This window comes from Amia ocellicauda, chromosome 8, assembly GCF_036373705.1.
Source record: "Amia ocellicauda isolate fAmiCal2 chromosome 8, fAmiCal2.hap1, whole genome shotgun sequence".
NCBI classification, from domain to species: domain Eukaryota; kingdom Metazoa; phylum Chordata; class Actinopteri; order Amiiformes; family Amiidae; genus Amia; species Amia ocellicauda.
This window is the reverse complement of record NC_089857.1, coordinates 15,389,204-15,412,805: the sequence shown is the minus strand read 5'-3', so window position 1 is coordinate 15,412,805 and position 23,602 is coordinate 15,389,204. Positions and strand designations below refer to the sequence as shown.

The following is a 23,602-nucleotide window of genomic DNA, read 5'->3' as shown; positions in this document are numbered from 1 at the left end:
AGACTAATTTGCCACACCACACCGATCTCATGTTTGTGATCTGTTGAAAGTCATGTTAAATCAAGTTGAGAGAGCACTTTGTGTGAGTGTCAGAGTTTTGCTGATACGCATTTTGAATCAGAGAACTGGCACATCAGATCAAAGCCCCATTTTAAAATGTTTTCCACCTTTAATATTTCACAAAAAGACCCATTCCAATGGAATTACAGTTCTTGTTATAAAGAATTTATTGCAGCCAAACAATACTGTAAATAACATTTACATAAACTATAAAACAAACAAAGTCCTTGTGGAATTAATTTATATACCATGTGTAGGTGTGTGTAAATGTATACACACACTTTATATATATATATATATATAAATTTAAATCAGGCTGTATTGGCATTCCTGTAGCTGCAGTATCTTGGCTCATTGACTACTCCATAACTGTGCTAATAGGTGCTGATTCACAAGTCCTACAGATGAATGTGAATTCTATGCTGGATTGTGATGCTGGGGTTGAAGCTTTCGACAGTGTTTTTACCCCATTCAGGTTGCTTCTCTACTTTGTGATATGGAATTCAGATCTACATGTCTGCATCTGCAATAGTTGCATATGATCACATTTATCAAAATATCTCACAATTTTAGGTGGTGTCTGAAAAATCTACAGCTCAAACTGTTTAATGTTACCACTACATTATCTTGTATTTCAACACTGCTGACACTTTGACAAATGCTCAGAAACCCATGTTTTTGGTGTGTGCATAGTATGACTGTTGAGATCCTGACTTTGAGCCCAAAGGCTGGGTGCCTGCACAACACTGGTGTCACGATTAATTGTCATACTGCTATTGGAAATCTCCATTAACAAAATCCTTTTCTTGTTTGTTTGTTTGTTTATCGCACATAGTATTGAGCAGTCGGCATATATGTGTGGTTACAAAGTCTGTTGTTGTTTTAAATCTTAAAACCCACTGCACACATTTGAAGAGCGGCATATACAATATTGGGTGGGGGGGGGGGGGGAGGGGGTGGACGACATTTCTGGTACAAGCAAAACAAGCAATAAAATGAACCCCCACCATCAATCCCAGCACTGCATTCTAACTGTGTGGTATAACAGTGTATGTAAATGTGCTGCCTTACTGCAAACAGAAATCCCAGCGACATAAAACTCAAACAAAAGAGCCAGGAAGTGGTCCATGTAAAGCACATACCTTTTCTCTTTGAATAGTTGCTAAAATGTTTTAATAAACTTTTTTTTTTTCGTTGTTTTTTTTTTCGTTTTTCTCTTTTTCTAACAGCTGCTAACATTCCTGCAGTATAAACATAAAATGCATCTGTGCTAGTCTAATTATGTTGATGCCATTTCTCATGGTTTTCTTTTCTTCTCAGACTCCAAACAGAACTTCTCAAAGGCTTCTTCGATTTCAGGGTCCATTTCGTCTTCGTCATCTACGAATCTGTGAAATTAAGTGCAAATGAAGGTTTCTGTAAATGTATGGTCACTGGTAATGTAAATACAAGAGCCTATATGGGCTCAGTTTGCCGCCTTCCTTGTGGCTTTTATTGCACCACTGTCAAAATCCATCACCTTACACTGGCAACGTAAGCAACGGCATTTGTGAATAAACCACAAGCTAAGCTACTTTGTTCCTGACCTGCTGAGTAGTCAGATTTTAGTTTGGATCTGCCTTCCAATGTTGCAGCTTTATTGATAATCTGAATCTGTCCCCACAGGGGCTGGTGAGGAGTTCTGACTAGCACACGATACACAGCAGAACTGAAATGCAGATTAAATGGGCCTACCAGGCTTTTATCAAATTGACAATGCTCAAGGTTACAGATCTATTAAAAAAAATATTTCCTTTCCAATATGAGGCAACAGAGAGATTGAAAGAGCCCTAAAAAACATGAAAGGTGGCATGTATATACTTGCAGTCACTTTTGAAGACAGAACTAAAAAAGCACAGGCTAGTAGTAACTTATATTGTAATATTTATCAGATTCCTTCATAATTATTTACGGTCGCCAAGTGTTATTTGATGCTTCTATTTCTGTCTGGTTTCTGGAATGTGAAGACACTAAAGATTCTATCCCATAGAATTTTGAGCCACTTAAGACAGGAAGACTTACGTGTCAGTTCCGTTCTCTTCATACAAATCTGTGATAAAGTCCTCTCGATCCAATATCTCTTGGTACTTCTCAGAGTATTCTGGAATGAATGTCAGATCAGTGAGAAATGCTCTTTGCATTATTAACCCAAATTCAACCTTGTCCTTAGTTTACAAGCCTAGGAATTAAATCTCCAATTAAATATAAGAACATTACTGCACTGATGTCTGGCAAGTGATGTAAGAGAAGCACTTCTAAATGCCAGGAATTAAATGCTGGATAATGATCTTTCATGACACTAACGAAAACACAAGAAACTATTTGTGGTGTGTGTGTAATACTGACTTAACAACAAAAACTGATGTAATGGTTTTGAATTGAGTTTTGAATAATTATACTGGACATATATTTCACAGAAAAGCAAAAATAATTATATACATACCTGGATCAGCAGCAGTAAAAGGTGTACCATCTGCTGTGTAAAATGTGGGCTCATTCTATGAAGAAAGCCAAGCACAAAACACTGATTACTGTCAAACCTTCTCTTAGGTTGATTTAGAATCATCCACATTCTACTGAGGTGATGTCCCCACAGAATATCTGTCTCATTTGACCCTCAAGAGACATATTTTAATGTATTACTTAATTAAGGACTTTGCTGTTGCAAGCTTCTTGTTAATCAATCTGATTGAGGCTGTGTCTGGGCTGTACACACGCTGAGTTTGCCCAGGCCCATGCTGCCCATTTTTTCCCCCTTCACTCCTGCACTCTCACCATAAAGTAGTTGGGATCATTCTCAGGAGTGGCGTCACTGCAGGCCGCGGCCGCGTGGACTCTCCCCCAGTTGCTGCACCGGAGCTCCACCAGTCTCAGCAGCATCTGTTTCACATCCCTGAGGAAAGGAACAGCAACAGTACCAATGAATACAAGCCAGTAATGTCTCAGTAAGTACAAACACGGTCTAATTTGAATACTTCTGTCAATCTATACAACAATATAGACTTATACAGTGACTCAGATCAACAAGATCTGTACCAGTGCAGCACAGTCAATGGGAAGGGTGAGTGTTTCTATGGTAGAGCCAATAAGAAACGGGGCCTTGAGGCTGTGTGTGTTTCAGTAGCAAAGGCATTTCAGTTTAATACTTTCTTTTAATGCATTCTTTTAATCAAGCAGGCAATTCATTAAAGTGCCATGCCACACTGAGGATATGGATTCAATTTTAATATAAGGGATCAATAGTGGAGGAGACAGTGTGGTAATGGGGGATTGGGGAGAACCTTGTGTATTACCCGAGCTCGTAATATCCTTTAAACCATTTCACCTTTCCTTTAATGTCGCTTTAGATATAAAACATGCCTTCCTGTGTATTTCACACTTTGTTAATACGAAGGGGCCCTACCTGCTGCAGCTTGCATCGATGATGACGTTCTCGATCCTGTTGACCAGCTCATCCATGTCAGACTTCCCTTTCTCTTTCCAGGTATCTTCTAGAACTGACCCAGTCAACTAAAAGGAGAAATACAGCCAGGTGACTTTGTGCAGTGAAGAAAACACATGCATCGCTGGAATTGAAGCTGTCCCCGCACAACCAGCAATAATTTACAAGGCGAATTTTGAATTTTACCAGTGTAGATGTACTAACAATCTGTGTCCCTGTTAATCAATGTGTCTAAAGCTGCCCTTCTGCCCTAGTGCAGTTACTGTAAGAGCTGTATGAATGTGTACACAGAGAAGCATGCTGCCTGTAGTTTATCATTCCATACATTTCTGTTCTGCAGAATCATATTTATGATAATAACCAGGACTAGAAACCTAGACAAATCATCACTTAATGCAACCCCCTCCTCTTACCTTCAGTAGTTTCACAGCGCAGATAAGATTCCCATCCAGGGGGTTTGAGAAAAGTGCAGTTAATAAGTCACGCAGCCCAATCAGCAGAATCTCTGCTCGCATTGTCTGTCCTTTGGAGCCCTTTACCTGACAAACCAAATGAACAAACATCAATCCCTGTCCGCCTCCTGTATTTCAGATCTTCTAATAACTGTATATCATTGTCCCTCCCGTTTATGAAAAATATTATTCCATCTCATACTTTAGCTTGGGGGGGAAAACACTCCCTGCAAGACAAGTTATGTTTGTTTATAGATTAAGAATGACAAAACCTTGGATTTCTTTTAAAGGTGAAAGCATTTCTTCATGAATGTGCCTTTGCATAGTGAGCTGTGTTCTTTGTAATGGGAATTGTAGTGTATATATTTTGTTTTAATTCTGTAAAGTGCTTTGGGATACCTGGAATGACAGGCGCTATAGAGAAATATACGTCATTGTTGTTATCAATACATGCTTTATTTCGATTTCATGCCAAATGCGAAATGGTGCCGATTAGCTGCATCGATGATTTGATAGGAAGGCCACACACATAGATGTGGTAGGGGTCAGTGCCATTTTCTCTGCAGGCTGTGAAACACAGATCTGTACTTTGTGATGGACATTAACCATTACTGAACAGTGGCTCATGTTTTCAAAATGGCTGAAAAATATAAACAAGTATAGTTTCTGGATTCATACATGTAAACACTCGTATGTATTCATATTTTATTTTCTGAACTACAAAATGAAAACAAGCATATTTTCTTTAAAAAGTATAGGATATTGTAATATAATTGTAATTCCACCAGGTAGAATGCCTGGCTGTGGGTTCTGTTAGAAGTCCCACACACCCTGGGTTCAATTAGGTATGAAGCTCTAGATTTCAGTCCAAACAGTTAATATCACTGCACCTCAGGGGATATTAGGATGCCTCCTGATTATAGTTATTATCAACATTAGCTGTTACTAAAACATTCCCACTGACCTCCAAGTTCAGGTACAGTTCCCCCAGGAAAAGGACATAAGAATGAAAGCTTTTCCTAGTAGCTTCATCTCCCCTCACAGCCTGGTCTCTCTGCTCATACTCCTTTTGACACCTGCAAAGTACAAACCACATTATTGTGTCTGCTTGAGTATCCTGTAGTAACTTAACAAATAGTGTTACACTCTAGCCACATTTTCTTTTCCAGTATTTAGAGAGCACAAGGCAACATTTACAGATCAACAACAGTCTGAGCCATTTCAAGTCTTCTAAGCTCCCATGCTCTGACTGCTGAGACAGATCTTGAGCAGCAATTAGTTTAATAAAAGCTGAAACATTACAGTCTGTTTAACTGATCGTAAAGAACAGGCAATGGTATATTATATTTAGATGTAAATGAAGGTGGCAGTACAGAAGGATACAAACCTCTTAAGTAGCAGCTGTCTGAAGTTGCCACTTGGTGGACTGATTGTCAGGTTTTGAGACATGTAGTTACACAAGCGTGCCCCCGTGTAGGAGAAGTTGGGGATAGATGTGGACTGGAGACATGAATGTGAAAAGATAAGTCAATATTATACATGGAAACGGCTAATACATGCTTGCAAGGAATCAATCAATCATCGAATTATTCAGTTTTATCCAGTTTAAAGTTCGAACAATCCCAACTGAGGCTTGATTGACTGAATGGGATTCAAAATGATAACTTCTTAAATATGGAGGAAAAATAAAGAACTCGTCACACCATGACTATATAGATAGGTCTTCCTTTGTTTAACACATACAAGATTTGTTTGAACTTCATAGCCCTGTCTTATTCTGGGTCGGCATGTAAGGGGTTAAAAGCAGAATTACACTAGCTGTTGTAGATTTAGCAGCTGAGAACTTCAAACAAGATATGGATTCAAAATGCAATCAAACACACACAAAAATATCTAATCTTTCCCCATCATGCACTTCCCCTTAACTTCAGGTTACATTTCCTGCTACATACAGTCTGTTTTGTTGCCATTTTTGTGTCCCTGCTGTGATTAATTGTTGCCAAGGAAAAATAAATGAAAGCTGACTGTTGCAACATGTCTCCCCGCCACATCTTCTGCTTTAGCTTTGAAAAAATATTCAACACAGCTGGAAAAAAACATTTCCACAGTCTAAATGTCTAAATTGCTTTATGTAAAAGGTATCTAAATTATATTTCAAATACATGTGGTATGAAATAAATGTGTTTCTTTGTACATATTAATTATGTTGAAATAATCAATTATAAATATTTCACTACTTAAAGTCAATTATATTTATGGTCTGGATCATAATGCTATAGCTTTTATGAGGATAAGATACTCAACTCACATCCAATTTAACAATCTCTTTAACTGTTTTTTCTCCCTAGATTAATTACGAGAGTCATTCAGCTTATATTTCTGATTTCCGTATATCACTTGACCAGACCTCAGCAAAGAGTAACATAAGACTCACTGTGCTCACTTTGTTAACAGTTCCATGTGTGATTCACAAATCGAATGTCATGAAAAATAAAATAAAAATCACACAGAAAGCAAATACACAACAAAAGAAAGGCTCTCGCACAGTCAAGTGGAAACTTATGCACACAGACGCGCACACACCTGTTGATAGATTAGTTCTACAAGTTCGTGAAGCGTCTCGTCTGTTGTGACCCACCCATTCAGCATCAAGGTGAAGTGATCGATTTCTGCCTCAAATGAGCCGGGGGATTCATTCAGGTGGTCTAAGAAATCCTGCACAAATTCTTTTAGAGTGGGTTCTGACTGCAGGTAAAATTCGTCAGACCCATCTTCATATGCGGTGTCCTTCAGAGAGACAGAGACAAGAAAAGGGGGGGAAAAAAACACATACAATGTATTCTGATGTGTTCCAGCAGTTTTGAAAGTGAATGAAGCAGCTTCACAAATTACCATTTTAAATCACCCTACTCTTTATTTGATGTATTTATATTATTGACATGCCATAAAGATCTCCACACATTACACGAATTGAGATTTATTCAAAGGTAAAATAAATCAAATGAATGGGTAACATCATACCATGTAAACTGCAGCAAATAACACAAATACGTAAATATAATCCGGAAGTGAGTTATTCAATTTTAGAAAACTTGTTACAAAATACTGTATAACAGTTCTAAAATAAACATACAATCAATGCATTTCCAATAGATAGTGCAAGATGCCTCTATAATTTAAGCTTAAACAAAAACAATCAGCATTACCTGTCAAATCATCATATAATATTAAATAATCAAATAAAACCGTAGGCACATCAGTAGTACTTTGAGTCCCACATAAATACATACCATGTGATTTTAAGCCTGACACTTTAATAGTATATTATTAAAGCTCAGTGATAATGTGCACTGCCTGTTTCCGTTCTGGAAAAGTGTTTCTGCAAAGTCCTTCTTCAAAGATCTTAAAATCATCCAACAAATAAGCCATGGTCTTAAATAATCAAGTTATTAATGACTTGACAGACTCACACACTTTTCTTACATAATCTGCTTTCATAAGGATTGCCTCGTTTAATGATTCTGTGAATCAAACAGATGTTTCAATAATACTAGAGGGCTGGTGAAAAACATTTTGAATAAGATGCAGATAAAAATATGTATAGACCATTTATCTTCATTCCTGCCGGGATCTGCATATGACTACTGTACATTATCTCTTTTTTTTTTTTTTTTTTTTACATAAAAATGCAACTTCATAATTTGGCATAAATATGGTGTTCTTGTTTTGGAAAACAAATGTGCGAGAACCAAAATGTTTTTGAACTATGCAATCCCAATCTGTGTATGACCTCACTCTGTACATTCTGGCGACATTCTTACCGTGTAGGTGTTGTAACTGGCTGGGTAAAACTCTGGCGCATTCACCGACAGACTTGAGTTCACAACAGGAGGCTCTGACACCTGTGTTTTCAGTACAGGCGTGTTGTTGCTGTTGTGAGTCAAGTGTGTAGGTTTGGATGCTCTTCTGACATCTAAAAAAATGCATTACAAACACAGGTACATTAAAGGTCATAAAGGTGAGTCAATCTGGAATAACAGAAATGAGATTTCAGGATAAGTCTGTCTTTGGTCAGATAATTATAGTGATGTGTACCATAAAATCTATTTTATGCAGATATTCTGCATTTAAACTCAGCAGCTCCTATATTACATGTGTTATTACAACGCTTGTCAGGGAACCATATTGATAAAATAGCAACAACTACTTACAAAAGAAACTTCACAGGCCCTGTGCTGTTTTAGTAAACAACACTCCTCTTGTAAGTGATACACTGGTCAGACTGAAATATCACCCGGATGGGGCTCCCTGCCAGGCATGGAGTTTATGAACTGTTGTGAAATCCTCTCCCCCACTTGTGTGTGCAGTGACCAGCGGGGGTCTGATCATAGCATGTCTGACACATAATGACTGACAAGAGCATGCCAGGCACGTGTTCGGTCAGCCTCACAGGCCAATCCACTGCTCCTCTCTGAGCAACAGCCAACAGCCAACCCAACAGCTGCAGAAAAGCAACTGAAGGTTAGAGCTCTCTCTCACTATAAACCGTTTAAGCTTTGGGATCCAACGAGCTTCCAATAATTGTTCGAATTGAACATTTTCACAAGTGATCATTTTAAATCCAAGACGTTGTGTAAAGCAGGTGTTGAAATAAATGATTTGATGCTGTGGTAACAAAAACATAGTGCACTCCGGCCTATCAAAGAGTTGCTCAGGGGTACACATTACACAGACACTGCGCTCAATGTTCCTCTGGCTTGAGTACATCCATGACTTGGACAGGGTTTAACTGTTATGAACTGTAATGGGTATTTTGATTTCAAATAGGACACATCTAAAGTCCCAGCATCTAAAAAAGAAAAATGCATCTACATTGATTAGCAAACAGCACATTCAGCTCATTTCTCCTCTAAATCCAACCCAAACTCTTTATGTGACTGTAAATCCGGGCAGAGTGCCCACAGGGGGGAAAGGGTGAGAGTGAAGAGGAAAAGCACAGAAAACCTGCGCGTCATGAAGAATGCGTACAGCCGCGCTCCATTGTGCTGCTGTGCCCAGCGGGGGGATGCGAGCAGTCAGCCGGGCTGTGAGGTGTGTGGTGTGTGGTGTGTGGTGTGTGGTGGGGGTGGGTGGGTTGAGGGGGCTTCTGTCGAGCTGGGGGGGGGGACACCTCGCGAATAATGCGTCTTTCATGGGGGCTGGACAAGGGACCACCACCAGCGCACTGCCCTGGCCTGATGCCCGGGATCTCAGGAGACACGTTGACCCCCTGAGCCCCTGGCAGCGGTGCATGGATACCTGTTACACCAACGTGTCTAGCGAGTACGGAGACAAAAGCACCTCTGCCTTAGTCATCACAATTGATCCCAACCTCCCCTGGCTAACGGCGTTCATCCCAACTGACCACTTCCCACACACGCCGCCGTGTACAAATCAGCCTCTCCGTGGCGTTTTCAGATTCATTTGTTTTTAGGACACCGTTTTAATCACACATACACCGAGCACCCGCTCTCTCTCACCTCCACTCGGGCTGCTCTCCCCCAGCGGAGGGGATGTCCTGGGCTGCCGGAGAGGCTCCCGCTGACTGAACAGGCTTGATTTGGGGTCCGCTTCTCCAGCCGCCCCCCCGGCCTCGGGGATCCGGCCGCTCTCCTGGTCCTTGGGTCCGGGGCTGCTGGGCTTCACCCGGCTCCGCTCGGCTCCGGGAGCCCGATCGAAATGCTCCGACATCCCCGCGAATGAACAGGCCTTGTGTGGCGCCTCTCACGGCAGCCGCATTCGGACCGACACCGGGCCCGAGCAGAGGGAGTCCGGGAACAAGGCCGGCAGCGCAGATGCGAGCACTTGTATTCGCCCCTGCGTTTTGATATGTATTATTTGAGTGTCTCACTCGGAAGCCAGCACGATACAAACTCTAACCTTTCCACGGTGCGACTTCCTGCAACAACAACGACGACGGAGCGAGTTCACACAGAGCCGCTCAGCTCGGGTTTCTGGGCAGGGAGATCATGGCGGCCACTAGAGGACAGGAGTGGATGCGGCGCAGAGCGGAGAGGCCGTTGACCGCGCAGGCTGAGCACTGACCTGCGCTCATCTCTTGTGCCGATATATCAAATGTGCATTTTGACTAGTTACACTGTGCAAATGGAGAGAAACATCTTGCATTGGGTTACACTACAGTGTGTGATGGCCTTTTATGGGAAAGTATCACACGATTACATGCATACAATATCAAACTGCATATTCCCCCCCCACACACACATCCATTAATAAGGGAATCATGTTTTTGTCAAATTGGAAGACTAGTGCCTCATATATACCCTATACTGGACTGCCTTTAAAAAAAAACAAATAGGAACTTAAATTACAATTTATATATGTATGTATTCATTTACATATTCTTAATCTAATATTATATAATTTCTTAAAATGAACGGAGTGTAAAATAAATAGGCTATTACAGCATTTTAAATCACAAATGCAGCTGTTATTAAAATCACAGATAGTGCATTAATATGTTAGTAACGTTAATACAAATAATGTTAATTAACATCAGAGATAGTTCATTAATATAATGTGAATAATATTATTACAAAATAATGTTAATTCATATGGAAACTAACACCTTCGCCCCCACACGTGTACAGCGCAGACGTGACGCGCCGCAGCGCTGGATCTCTTCCGGGTCGGGGGTTCAAGCTGCTTATCGACCCGCCGCTCAATCTCCTAGCCGGCTTCCTAAAGGTCAGTATGCAAAAAGGATTTGTTTTGATTCAAGGTTTAAATATACGCGTTAATCAATAACCCCATTTAAACTGGCTGCAGGGACGCGTATTTAAGTAGCAAATGATGGCAGTTATTCCTGGAGAGGCGTATTTGAGCGCTGTTTTTGCGAGCTGAAGGATGAATGAGTGGAGAGGGGCAGCCGCTGCTGGGTAAGAAGAGTCAGAGAGGTAATATGGACGCCCTCCTTGGCTCCCTTTGTAAATAGCAGTGTAACAAAGTTGAGAAACCATAATTAAAATGCCTGCATTCAAATTACACCCACCCCGTTTGCACCAGTAGTAGGAGCCAGATCTGCTGAATCTTACTTGCTGTTCTTGTGGGATTGTGCACATTTCCTACCGTATATTTGTGTGTTTCCCCGACTATAGGGAGCCATCTGCACACACGTCTACACATCTGAAGGCTTGATTGAAGAAAGAGCCCATAATCGGGTCCTCTTTCATACGTGTGCACAATCCGCCTCCTAGGGTCAAAGTGACAGTTTCGTTTTGATCTTTTGCTCAGTTGTACGGCCAAAACTGAAGACTAACACTTCAAAACATGGTGAAAGCCCATTCTGAAATATAGTGCACGGATTCAAAAAAGTCATGTTTTGGGATCTGGAAGTGGTTTATGTTGGAGGTGAAGCTCAGTGGAAGGAAGTGTGCGGACGTGGTTGTGCGTGAAGTTGAAGCATTGCTTTTGCAGCGCTGCTGGTGTGCACACTGTTTGTGCAGGATGTTGCTGTGGCTAAACCTGTCCAGTTTGCCTGAAACATGTAATTCATTCTAGCCATGTAAAGGAAACAATCAAAACCAGATTGCAGGCGTGAGAAAACCGCTGAACGTAAATTACCCCATAGTTAGTATCTCCACGTGGGCTACAGCAACGTCTGCAAAAGGTGTATCCGACCGAAATACTGCAATTTCTCCATTTCTGTTACTTTCATTGATTGCACTACTTGGCAGAAAATCAATTCGTTCTGTATTTATTTATTTGTTGATGGATCGCATCCAAAAATAGACGGGGTCTGTATTTTTTTTTTTCCCCCCTCAATGCCCGCATGTGTCATATTGCAATCACATGCATACAAACATAAAAAGTGAGAGTGCCCGTACAGTGTGAATTTGCTTCTTCCCTTCTGTACTTTCATAATTAGTCATTGCATTAAGTTAAATACTTACACCTTTAGCTATACAGTCATAACCCACTCACCCCAAACTTTCAATAGTGCTGTGGTTAGTGGGTTATTATGGGGAGTAACAAAATCAAAATATTCTGTCAACCTCTAACTCATTCATGAGTAAACTCAAATCTAAACCAGCAGAGGAGAGGATTTGAACTCTCCTATCTCCTATAGGGCCATCTATCTGTTTTCACATAAACACTGAGTGCACTAATCCCCAAGACCCTTCTGGAAAGATATTTCTGTTGAGGCTAGTAAATCGCACAGGTCTACATATTTGAACACATGAAACACTGGGGTATTTGTTGATTTGTGTACATGCAACCTGATTTTCTTACTCGTTCAAAATACCTTTCTCTCTCTGAACTCTTGACACACTTTTTAGTTGACTTCATCCTTAACAAGTCACACAGGCACAGGAGTATGAAGGTTAGACTGAGTGGAGTGGAGCTTAACTATTTAAGTATGGGAACTGTATTGGAAAGCTGTGTGTAAAGAAAAGATGCAGACTGACCCTGCAGGTGACCTTTCTGCTTTTAATGGCCGCCTACCCTACTGCTTTAACCCTGATCGTGGTGCGTGCTTGAGAGTACAGTCAGCTGAGCTTGGAGGTTATCTTACAAATAGCACTGCAGTATGTAATGGGAAGGCAGGTGTCCTTCTGCTCACTGTCGCCCTGCTTTCCTGTGCAGGAGGAGGACGGTTGAGGCTTGAAGAGGCAGCTCCTGGTTTCCCCCTTCCCGTCCCGCTCTGCAGTGTAATGGCCAGCCTCCTGCGTATAGCAGTGAACAGCTGCTCCAGCCCCATCTTCAGCGGGGTCCTGTCTGTGAAGGCACAGACCGCCCGGACGCCATGTCTGAGGCTGTTTCGCACCCACCAGGTCCTGAGCACAACCAGTGCAGGTAAGCCGGGGGGGGAGTACAGTGTCTCTCTTCACTTTGATTTTTCTCTTCTTCTATACCTTTGATTATAAAAAAAAAAAACAGGTCAGGGTGTAATGGAAAAACAGCCCGACTCCATTGCAATACAAAAATAAACTATTGTTCAGATTCATCAATGTGCCAATACTTGTATCTTTAATTTAAGTACACGCCAAACAGATGTCTTGCAACATAGTCTTTATTTAATTGTTATATGTGTATATTATTTAGATTTTATTTAGTAGAATAGGAAGCTGTTTATCAGTAATATAAACCGTGTGATCTGAGCTGTGTTTTACAAGCCACTGTCAGCTTAAGAATTTTAAATGAAACTGACATTCAATATGTAGGATGAATGTTTAAAAACTTTTTTTCTGAAATGTGCTCGAACATGAATAAGATGTATTGCAACAGTGATCAGTCTTTTGTGGAAATGCATGTAGAAGTTTCTCTTACAGAGCTTGCTGTTCAAGTTATTTTCTCTCTCCTAGTGGGTAAAGTTGTACATGACTCTGGAAGATAAACCCCACCTACCACGTGCTTCAGTGCTTTACCGTAAACTTGAAGTGACATACAAGTATAGGGCATTTGAAGGAGTCGTTTTTTTTCTGCCAGCACTACAGTCCAAGGTCATGCTTAACGTAGGCCATGGATACTCTCCTATTTGTACAAATAAAACTGTAGTACAGTGTGCAGATCTAATACTGTAAATGAATAGTCCGTACTGTGTGTCAGGGATTCAATTCGTTCTGTTTCTGGGTGTGTGCCATTAATAGCCAGAGCTCCAGCAGTCTTGTGGAATGGTGTTGACAGGTGGTGGCTGCTATTTCTGGCTTCACTTCAACTACATTGCCTAAATACAGTATACTTCAAGGGTAGTGTAAATTACTATATTGTTGGTAATGTACTGTTCTCTACAGCAGAGTTATTGGATGCTTAGTAGTTAATAAACCATTTTGGAATGCAGACAAGTATTTTTGATAACCGCAGAAGTATTCTGGATCATATGAAACTGTTTATAATAGAAGTGAACTCAAGGAAAAGAGATCCAAATATTCTTAATTTCCTCCATTTGGGATTCCTGGAAAGAATAGGCATGGATTCAAGCTGTTTCATTATTGTGACAGACCTTCACAACTAGTTTCCACTTATTAAGAAGATTTATCATCAGAAATTTCCATAACGAGTCAAAATTTAATATACTAGCACAAATGTGATTCTTGCTAAATGTGGACTAAAATGTGAATTAATAAATCACATTAAGGGACAAGTAAGCAAAATTAGTTGAAAACCATGTTTGTTAACTTTCTACAAGCTCAGTGTGAGACATTTAAGATGCAGTTGGCCTTAATGCCTAGAGCTGCTAGGCATCAAGTAAGAGAGAGGACCCTGGATGGAGAAGACCTATTATCATACCTATTATGTATTTATAAAAGTACATTTATGTAAACAAAGAAATTGAATGTAGGTGCATCCCACACAATTTTACTGCTGGAACCAGGAAATCAATGCTTGTTTAAAGAATGAGTTCTGGAATGACAAATCACTTGCACATAATATATATTGGTGTTACATCTGTTGATCTGATGTCAGGAGTCTCCAGAAAGGTATCATTAAGTGAAATAATTATAGAAATTCAACAAAACGTCCAACAATGCCTGCAAAAACAGCCTGAGCTGCTGACTTGCACAGTCAGCATTCCTTTCTCAAGTTCTGGTTTCATTTTCTCAGATCTGCCCTTGTCTTATGCTGGCACAAACAAGTTATTTTTTATCTGGAGATAGCCATTGTGTGATTACATGTCTTCTTAATATTACGGCAATCTTCCATTGCTCACTTCCTGGTGGTTGTTATGAAGGCAGTTTTTATGCTGTCTTTGTGTGATTACAATGGAGAGAATAAAAAAAATGGCACCCTGTTAGAGACGGTTAATCAATAAATCTAGTTATTTTGAAGTTTTGATCATGTCTTAAAATATCTAAGCCTTAATGTGCCAATAACAATGTGTGTTTTAGAGGAAATGGTAGGAAAATATCTCATGTTCTGTAGAACCCGTGCTTGCTGTACATCAAAAGAGCACTGTCCAGTTTTCATGTTAAATGGACATGCCTAACATTAGTATACTGTCAAGTACTTACAGAGACACCATGGAATATTCCTGTCAGGAAAATGTTTAGTAGAAAATCAACTTTTATTTTGTTATTCTTACATGGAAACTAACAGCTCTTTACTAATTGTTAATAACTTTAGATCTATAACAACATCAAAACACAGATCTTAATCAGTGTGTTTTGACATAGGGATATGTTTCTTTTGAATTTTAATAACCATAATATGGCACCAATTAAAAAAAAATCAGACTACTGCCAGAACAACATCGACACATCATTACCGGAGATGCAAATTATTTCATAGATCTGAGCAACTTGAATCGCAGTATTTTAAGCAGTTAACTTTTCAAAAATGTCTGACTTATAAAAACAACTAAATTAATCCATTTAGGGTTACAGCTGGAACAAAATCCAGATGACACTGGCCCTCCAAGAATAGACTTTGATACCCCTGTTGTAGAGAATCTGAAATAACCTTCAGCAGTTGAAGAAATGTCCCGTGTCCATCTCATTTCCAGGCATTCCCTATAAGCAGCTGACGGTTGGGGTGCCCAAGGAGATCTTCCAAAATGAGAGGCGTGTGGCCCTCTCGCCCGCCGGAGTGCAGGCCCTCATCAAGCAGGGCTTCAACGTGGTAGTGGAGTCTGGGGCCGGGGACCCTTCAAAGTTCTCTGATGAGCTGTACACCCAAGCCGGCGCCACCATCAAAGGGACCAAGGACGTTCTGGCTTCTGACCTCGTCGTCAAGGTAAACTGTCTATCTCAGTCAGGTGAAACAATCGAGATGGTTTTTGAAAGGTTTGGGTGTTACTGAATTATTTCTGTTTCAGAAAATTACCCCTTTTAAAGCATATAATAAGCCTAGTGATGTCATCTTGAGAGCAGATGAAATGACAGCCAGAAAATCCCATTGACCCTTCATGGTAGACTCCAGTTCCTAGAAGACATACAGTGATACACCTATTCAAAACCTAGATTAAATACATTGTCATCTATATTCTTCTCATGCTAGCGCTTTAGGTGCTTTACAAATCCTGTGTTTGGCAGCACTGTCCGGGTGGCCTGGTGTGGCCCTCCTGTGATTAAGGTGACTGCTGTTGTCCTTCTAGGTGCGAGCTCCCATTTTCAACCCTGCCCTGGGAGTGCACGAGGCCGACCTGCTGAAGGAAGCTGCCACCCTGGTGAGCTTCATCTACCCGGCCCAGAACCCGGAGCTGATTGACAAGCTGTCCCAGCGCAGGGCTACCGTGCTGGCAATGGACCAGGTGCCCAGGGTCACCATCGCACAGGGATATGATGCGCTCAGCTCCATGGCCAACATCGCAGGGTAGGTAGGGCCTCGTACCCGGTCCCAGCTGGGGGACTGAACCCTCACATTGCTTCTGCAGTAGTATTTCCGCTTCCTCCTTACTATTTAGATACCCCAGGCACCTGAACAAAACTCACTTGAACCCTGTGGCATCTCTCTAGCCAAATGAAGTCTGTCTCTTCCCATGAAGTACATATTAGTTTTCAATTAATATGTTGTTCAAGTTCACTGTACAGCTTTTCAGCTGATGTTGTTCACTTGAACTTCATTTATCCTTTCCAAAGAAACAGTATTTCCTGTAGAGATTAGAAGAAAACTCATGATTTGTATCCACATGTCTGTTCCCTTGTACTGGTCTTCCTCTGATTTACAAATGTGGTTGTGGGATTATTGATTGTGCAGTGCTGGGGGTCTTATGTGTTCTACTATGAGGAATGGGTTTAGCGCCTCATCACGTGTGATTTGTACTAATTTGACAGGTACAAAGCCGTTCTTTTGGCAGCTAACCACTTCGGGCGCTTCTTCACCGGTCAGATTACAGCGGCTGGTAAAGTCCCCCCTGCGAAGGTAAAGACTGTCTGCGTATCTGTACAATGAATCACGATGACCTGACTGAGCCCGAGTGAGCTAATCTGATATTCGCTTTTTATATATACACCGATCAGCCATAACATTATGACCACTGACAGGTGAAGTGAATAACACTGATAATCTCGTTATCATGGCGCCTGTCAGTGGGTGGGATATATTAGGCAGCAAGTGAACATTTTGTCCTCAAAGTTGATGTGTTAGAAGCAGGAAAAATGGCAAGCGTAAGGATCTGAGCGACTTTGACAAGGGCCAAATTGTGATGGCTAGATGACTCGGTCAGAGCATCTCCAAAACTGCAGCACTTGTGGGGTGTTCCCGGTCTGCAGTGGTAAGTACCTATCAAAAGTGGTCCAAGGAAGGAAAAGCTGTGAACCGGCGACAGGGTCATGGGTGGCCAAGGCTCATTGATGCACGTGGGGAGCGAAGGCTGGCCCGTGTGGTCCGATCCAACAGACGAGCTACTGTAGCTGGTCTGGTCTGATGAATCACGAGTTCAAGGTGTTGACTTGGCCTCCAGATTCCCCAGATCTCAATCCAGTCGAGCATCTGTGGGATGTGCTGGACAAACAAGTCCGACCCATGGAGGCCCCACCTCGCAACTTATAGGACTTAAAGGATCTGCTGCTAACGTCTTGGTGCCAGATACCACAGCACACCTTCAGAGGTCTAGTGGAGTCCATGCCTCGACGGGTCAGGGCTGTTTTGTCGGCAAAAGGGGGACTTACACAATATTAGGTAGGTGGTTATAATGTTATGGCTGATCGGTGTATATGACATTGTACATTGCAGCAAGTGATCATTTTAGTCAATCTCTGCTGCATTTTACAATACAGTAATGCATGGAAAAAACATTAAAAATGTCATGTCATTAAACCCGATGTTTCTATTTACATGTACTATTTGCATAGTAAAAGTGTTCAATATACTGTAAGTCTTTAGTGTCCAGTTAAGCACAGTTTATGAATGACACTTTTCTAAATATTTAACTAAAACTATTGTGCAATACAAACCTGAAGCCATTGTTGTCCCTCTGGAAACCCTAAATACTGGCTGCTCTCAAATGACTTTATTGAGATAAACCTTTAAAGGGAAAGTAATATCACACAATGTCCTGACAATTCATTGCATGTCTCTGTGGCACATGTGAAAAACTATTCAGTATAGAAGAGTTAAAGTGATCAGCAAACTTGCACAACCCAGCAGACAATGTCAGAGCACTGGTGTCACTTTTCGAAGAGCTTTGATTAGTGACTTCACTATTGATCTCTGCTTCGTCTTCAGGTGCTGATCATTGGAGGTGGTGTGGCTGGCCTGGCTTCTGCAGGAGCTGCCAGGTCCATGGGAGCAATAGTGAGGGGTTTTGACACCAGGTGGGTGGATTTATAAAACAAAAAACAAAGCCAATCACAGTGAAATAGTTTTCAGCACCATATTTGCATAATACATGCATAACTTTAGTTTTACAGTCTATACTTAGTTGCATTACTGCAGGTGTAACATGATTTTTGTTGGTGTATCTGACAATTCCGTTCAGACCACCTAGTAAGTAAGGGAAGGAACTACATTATTGCTGATTTATTTGACTTTATTGTGCCTTTATTAAAGGCAACTCACATGAAAGGACTGTAGTAAAAGCTACAGCCTGTGTGTGCAATAGTAGGATTGTCCAGCAGGTGGCAGTATTAACCAAGAATTCAGTGCAGATCTATAAATTAGAGTCCTCTAGGTTTAGCTATATTCATCTAATGCACTGAACCACAGGTTGTTATTCTAAATGTTGTACAACATGATGTTAACTGAAGTTGAATAAGATAAATTACCTGAAGGAAAAATACAGTTAATAAAAGGGTTTCTCTAGATGTTTACAGCAGCTGTTTTTATTAGGATATTACTTCAGAAACTGCAAGTCGTTTGGATATGTGTTTTCGAACAATGAAGTGCTTTTCCCATGTAAACATTTAACAGCATATGCATGGATAGGGATATATATCATATAACCTCTTTGTAATCTGAATATTTTGGAGATGATGGGTGAACTTGTTCCCTGTGGTTACTGTCTTAGAACAACCACAGTGAATTCACACTTATTCTGTGATGATGTAATCCTAATAATAATGCTGTCCTAATGTAATTAAAGAGGAAATTAGCATCTCAGACTACATGGTGTTAAAATGAGTTAAAAATATACTTCTTTAGGTTGTTTTTCACTGTTATAGTTATACGTCTTTCCTTAATGGAGATGAGATTTCTGTGCCCTTCCAACTTAAGCAAAGTAATGCATAACCGAGTACTCTCTATATGTATGTTGATTTAATGATTGACATTTTCCTGTGTATGAAAGTAGCCTAACTACACCCTTGAAGCTTTTGACATTTGTGTTTTCATGTAACTGCGGTCTTAAATATACACTGCAAGTAGTCACTCAAAGGATTGGCTACTCCCTTCTGGGTGCATTGAAAAAAAAAAAAAACGAGTGCATATCAAACACTATCAAACGTGTACTACCAGCAATGGCTTCCAAAGGGTTTGGCTGCAGACGCAGGAGTCCTGGAGTGAAAAGCTTGCATGTTGTGTGACCGCTGTCCTGTGTCCTGTCGGCCCTCAGAGCCGCGGCCCTGGAGCAGTTCAAGTCCCTGGGGGCGGAGCCTCTGGAGGTGCACGTGAAGGAGTCAGGGGAAGGCCAGGGCGGCTATGCCAAGGAGATGTCCAAGGAGTTTATCGAGGCCGAGATGAAACTCTTCGCCAAGCAGTGCCTGGATGTGGATATCGTGATCACCACTGCCCTAATCCCCGGTAGGGCCGCCTTTCCTTCTCTAAGGCCTGCTTTTCCGCCTGCCAATCGTACAAATGCTTGTCTGACGAGACCCAGCCCTTGGATGCATTGTAACACGTCTGAAGGAAAGCGCTAGTTCTGGTCTGTTGCACCCTCTTCATGTTCACAGGGCCAGGCGTTCAGGCAACAATACAAGATATCTCCTGTCTTATTGAAGGATCAGCCAAGTAGTGTAATCTGTGTTTAACAAGACTGAGAGACTCCAAGGTCCAAGGTCAATCTATACGAGTCAGTTTCAATTAGAACTAGTTACAGCATTATTTCCATTGAATTAAACCCTTAAGAGACAGGGGGACATAGTGCTAGTCTCTCTTACCTTCAAAAAGTCCAGATTTTTGTTTTTGGTTTATGTGTCTTATAGCCCTGGTCACATATCTTGCTATTCCAAGCACCTAGCATTGATTAACTCTACGTTGTTGTTTCATAGAACAAATACCAAACAGATCAATGACTTTGTGTTTCTTCTCAAAGGCTTTCCCAGTTGCTGTTTTCCCAGACACGATGCACACAGTGCAGTCCTGTTTTGACTGGTTTATTAGCCTGTTCTGTAAATAACCTGTTGGTTACTGCTGAGCACGTACAGCAGACTTATTTACATGTGCTTTTTTAGTAGTGCTTTTAAGCAATAATCTTGACCAGAGACCATTTCCCAACACACCTTTTAATTTCTCTGTTCTCTCTTGATAAAAGATCACATTTAACCTCTATTTCCCTCTGCTCCCCTGTTGATGCCTGCACGACCAGATTAAAGTCTGAAAAACATTTTTGCACCAGTATGTTTTATTTTCTTAAAGACAGTGTTTTTATTAATGCCGTTTTAAAACGTCTTTACCTTGTCGTTTTTCAGTGTGGTCAGTAATACAAGACTTCAACTTCGGTTATATGTTTTTCCTTTAAACAAAACCTTACCCCTCTTTAAATTAAGAAACAAAACTCAGTCAAGTGCCTTTTAAGAGACTGCGGTAAGAGTTTCTAGGTTTTCATTTCATTTTCTAGATTAGTTGGTGTGCTGGGAAATAACAGATGTTTTTCAATGTTGCCAACTTTCGAGTTATATGAAACATCTAATGGGCCGAATGTCTGTGGGATACCTGCTAACAAGGCATTTCCATGGAGACCTCAATGGTTGTGCATGTGTGGAGTGCGGTTTAGCAGTGCAGTGTTCTGTATAATGCTCGCAGGCAGGAGGGCCCCAATCTTGATCACCAAAGACATGGTGGAGACGATGAAGGACGGCTCGGTAGTGGTGGACTTGGCGGCGGAGGCTGGCGGCAACATCGAGACCACTCTGCCAGGGGAGCTCATTGTGCACAAGGTACTAATCTCCTTTCGTCCCACAGAGCCTGCCACTGTAACAAAGTGCCGTGTGTAAAAGCCACTTAGAAAGCCAGGCAAATATCCATATTACCGTTTTGTAATTGTGACATTACATGGTGAATTATCATCAGTTTCACAAGTGAAGTGAAGTGTTGGCCAAGGGTGACCAAAAAGGCGTTAATAAGATTTTATAATTCGGTGAAAACTAAACATATAGGCTTATCTAAACTGTTTATAAAGCTACTTTTACCTTTCTACTAGCCATACATTTAAACCGGACTTCAATGGCACACATGCTCTGAATTCTTTAACCAGCTTCCCCGCCGTTTCCTTGTTTTTCCAGGGAGTGACTCACATTGGCTACACGGACCTGCCCAGCCGCCTGGCCACCCAGGCCAGCACTCTGTACTCCAACAATATCATCAAACTGCTGAGGGCCATCAGCCCGGATAAGGACAACTTTGGATTTGAGGTGAAAGACCAGTTTGACTATGGGACGATGGATCACGTCATCAGGGGCACAGTGGTCCTGAAGGTGAGTACCAGGGGGGTGGGGGTTAGAAGCAATGGAAAATGGAAAAAAATGAATAAAGAATGCTTTATTAACAACTATGGAGATTTTCTTCAAATTCAAATGGCTTTGTACGATTTCTTATTTAATCCACCATGCAGATGAAACCATTATACCCATTCATTATCACCAGTCCTGTCTTCTCTGTGGGATCATGTTGACCGACTTCTCCCCCTCTGCTTTAACAGGATGGTAAATTCATCTTCCCAGCTCCACAGCCCAACAACATTCCTGTAGCCCCGCCCCCCAAACCCAAGAGCTTGCAGCAGATCGAGGCTGAAAGGAAGGCGGCCATTTCTCCGTTCAGGGCTACAATGACCAGTGCTGGTGTTTACACTGGAGGTGAGACAGTGGTGCTAAGAAAACACAAGAAGTCTGGTCCCTTGTGAGTTGTGTGGACGTGGAAGGGGATAAGTGATTATAATATACGACAAATGGCCTTTTTTCTGACAGCCGTGTATCTCTGCAGTGAAACCTACCTTCTCGTTTCCTCTATACCACTGTGCGGCAACCAGTTTCAATATCTAACTTCAAACCGATCAATTTTAATTAAAATCTAAACAAAGCGATACAGAAGTTCACACAGTGAATAATCAATGCATTTCAGAAAAAAAAACAAAAAAAAACATTCAGAATTGCTGATAACTTGCCGTAAAAAACAAGGGGGTGAGTGTCCAATGTGTGGTTTCGGCTCATGCCTGGGGGATACTGTTTTTATGGATTTCTGCCATGAATTTAGGGGGGCAACTTATATGTGATTATATATGGTAATTAATAATTAGTGAAGGGTTTAGCTGTACCAGTTGCTTTAGCCAAATGTGCTTAAGGGTATCTCTGCTGTATAGTGTTTTTATTACAGTGTCCATAAACTTTCCTGCCTAAGGTGTCTTTTAAGTTTTCTTTATATTTTATATATTTAATAAATCGTTTTTTTCATGTCAGATTTCTCCTCTTCATGGAGCATAACACATGCAAGACCTGTTTTGTGCTGTGAGTCAATACTTCTTGTGGCGCACCAGCTGGGATTAGATTTAAATGCTTATTTTTTTGTTTTTTTTCCCCCCTCTCATAAGGGATGTCAGGTTTGAAAAGGCCCAAATGAATTATATTGGTAACAGACGGATGAAATACCCTCTCTGTAGAACCACTTACTCTGTCGGAGCGAGGCCTGGCCCTAGATCAAAGCACTGGCCTCCCAAATTCAAAGGCAAGCCAGGAATGAAGTCCCACTACAGAATAAATAAATGCTTCTAAATAAACAAACCTAGATAAAAGAAATGATTTTTTTTTTTTATAGTAAAATGTTACACTACCATAAAAATCTTGCACCTTAAATATTAAATGAAGTAAACAAACAGGCAAACAAAGGACAAAAACAAGGCGGACCTGCGGCAAGTCTACCTTTTAAAGTCCTCTAATTGGTCTGATATGTGCCATTTGCCAAGTGCCAGGAAACCGGGGATAATAAAACTGGGATTTTTTAATTTTTTTTTTCATGTACCCTAAGTCTGCAGCAAGCATTTTCCCACAGACCCGATTTATCACAAGGCCCTGCTTGCAGACAGACAGGGTGACTTTTTGCACTTGTCTTGCAGAGGTTCAGTCCTGGCTTGAGCTGACACAAGGTCTATAATCACCCGACCAAATTACAAACAGCATTGGGTCTCCTAACCTCCCACCACTTAGTTTTAAAGTGTAGTGCGCCTACCTATTTAAACTGAATATTTTTCAGGTTGATTGGCTGTTTATGCTGTGTACCCCGCCTGCTTCAAAAACAAAAGGCCTGTCTCTGAGGAGAGATTCTAAGCAGATTGTTCGATACTCGACTTCTCTATGAAGGGCAAGTTCCTCTCATTTATGCTTTAGAAATATAAATTGTGTTGGAACAGTTAGCATCAGTCCAAAAAAGCGTAATGGCAGTTGACTCTAGATCACAGGCAACTGTATTATTTGTAACTGTAGGTTGATGTATTAATTTTATAGTCCGCATACTTACAAGGTGGCAT

The 23,602-nt window shown here is 41.1% G+C and overlaps 2 protein-coding genes across 4 annotated transcripts in view; one reads left to right on the top strand and one right to left on the bottom strand.

Moving 5' to 3' along the window:
* Positions 1–203: 203 nt before the first annotated feature.
* paip1 (poly(A) binding protein interacting protein 1) lies at positions 204–10,064 on the bottom strand. The gene is made up of 11 exons (XM_066712146.1): positions 9,513–10,064; positions 7,815–7,966; positions 6,577–6,780; positions 5,381–5,493; positions 4,958–5,069; positions 3,955–4,080; positions 3,503–3,609; positions 2,875–2,992; positions 2,543–2,597; positions 2,122–2,200; positions 204–1,448 (listed from the first exon to the last, which is right to left on the bottom strand). The coding sequence occupies exons 1-11, from the start codon at positions 9,721–9,723 to the stop codon at positions 1,358–1,360; spliced, it is 1,368 nt and encodes a 455-aa protein (XP_066568243.1). The 5' UTR covers positions 9,724–10,064; the 3' UTR covers positions 204–1,357.
* A 525-nt stretch (positions 10,065–10,589) lies between these two features.
* Positions 10,590–23,602, top strand: part of nnt (nicotinamide nucleotide transhydrogenase) — a 44,004-nt gene continuing 30,991 nt past the window's right edge. Inside the window, exons 1-10 of one of the 3 annotated variants that reach the window (XM_066712143.1) lie at positions 10,590–10,737; positions 12,637–12,846; positions 15,494–15,723; positions 16,085–16,302; positions 16,764–16,851; positions 18,157–18,245; positions 19,481–19,668; positions 20,890–21,023; positions 21,369–21,560; positions 21,785–21,938. In XM_066712143.1, coding sequence (XP_066568240.1) covers positions 10,593–10,737; positions 12,637–12,846; positions 15,494–15,723; positions 16,085–16,302; positions 16,764–16,851; positions 18,157–18,245; positions 19,481–19,668; positions 20,890–21,023; positions 21,369–21,560; positions 21,785–21,938 — 1,648 coding nt within the window. In that variant the 5' untranslated portion in view covers positions 10,590–10,592. Of the gene's footprint in view, positions 10,738–10,782; positions 10,947–12,636; positions 12,847–15,493; positions 15,724–16,084; positions 16,303–16,763; positions 16,852–18,156; positions 18,246–19,480; positions 19,669–20,889; positions 21,024–21,368; positions 21,561–21,784; positions 21,939–23,602 lie in introns of those variants that run through there. The other 2 variants (XM_066712145.1, XM_066712144.1) reach the window with 2 other exon arrangements.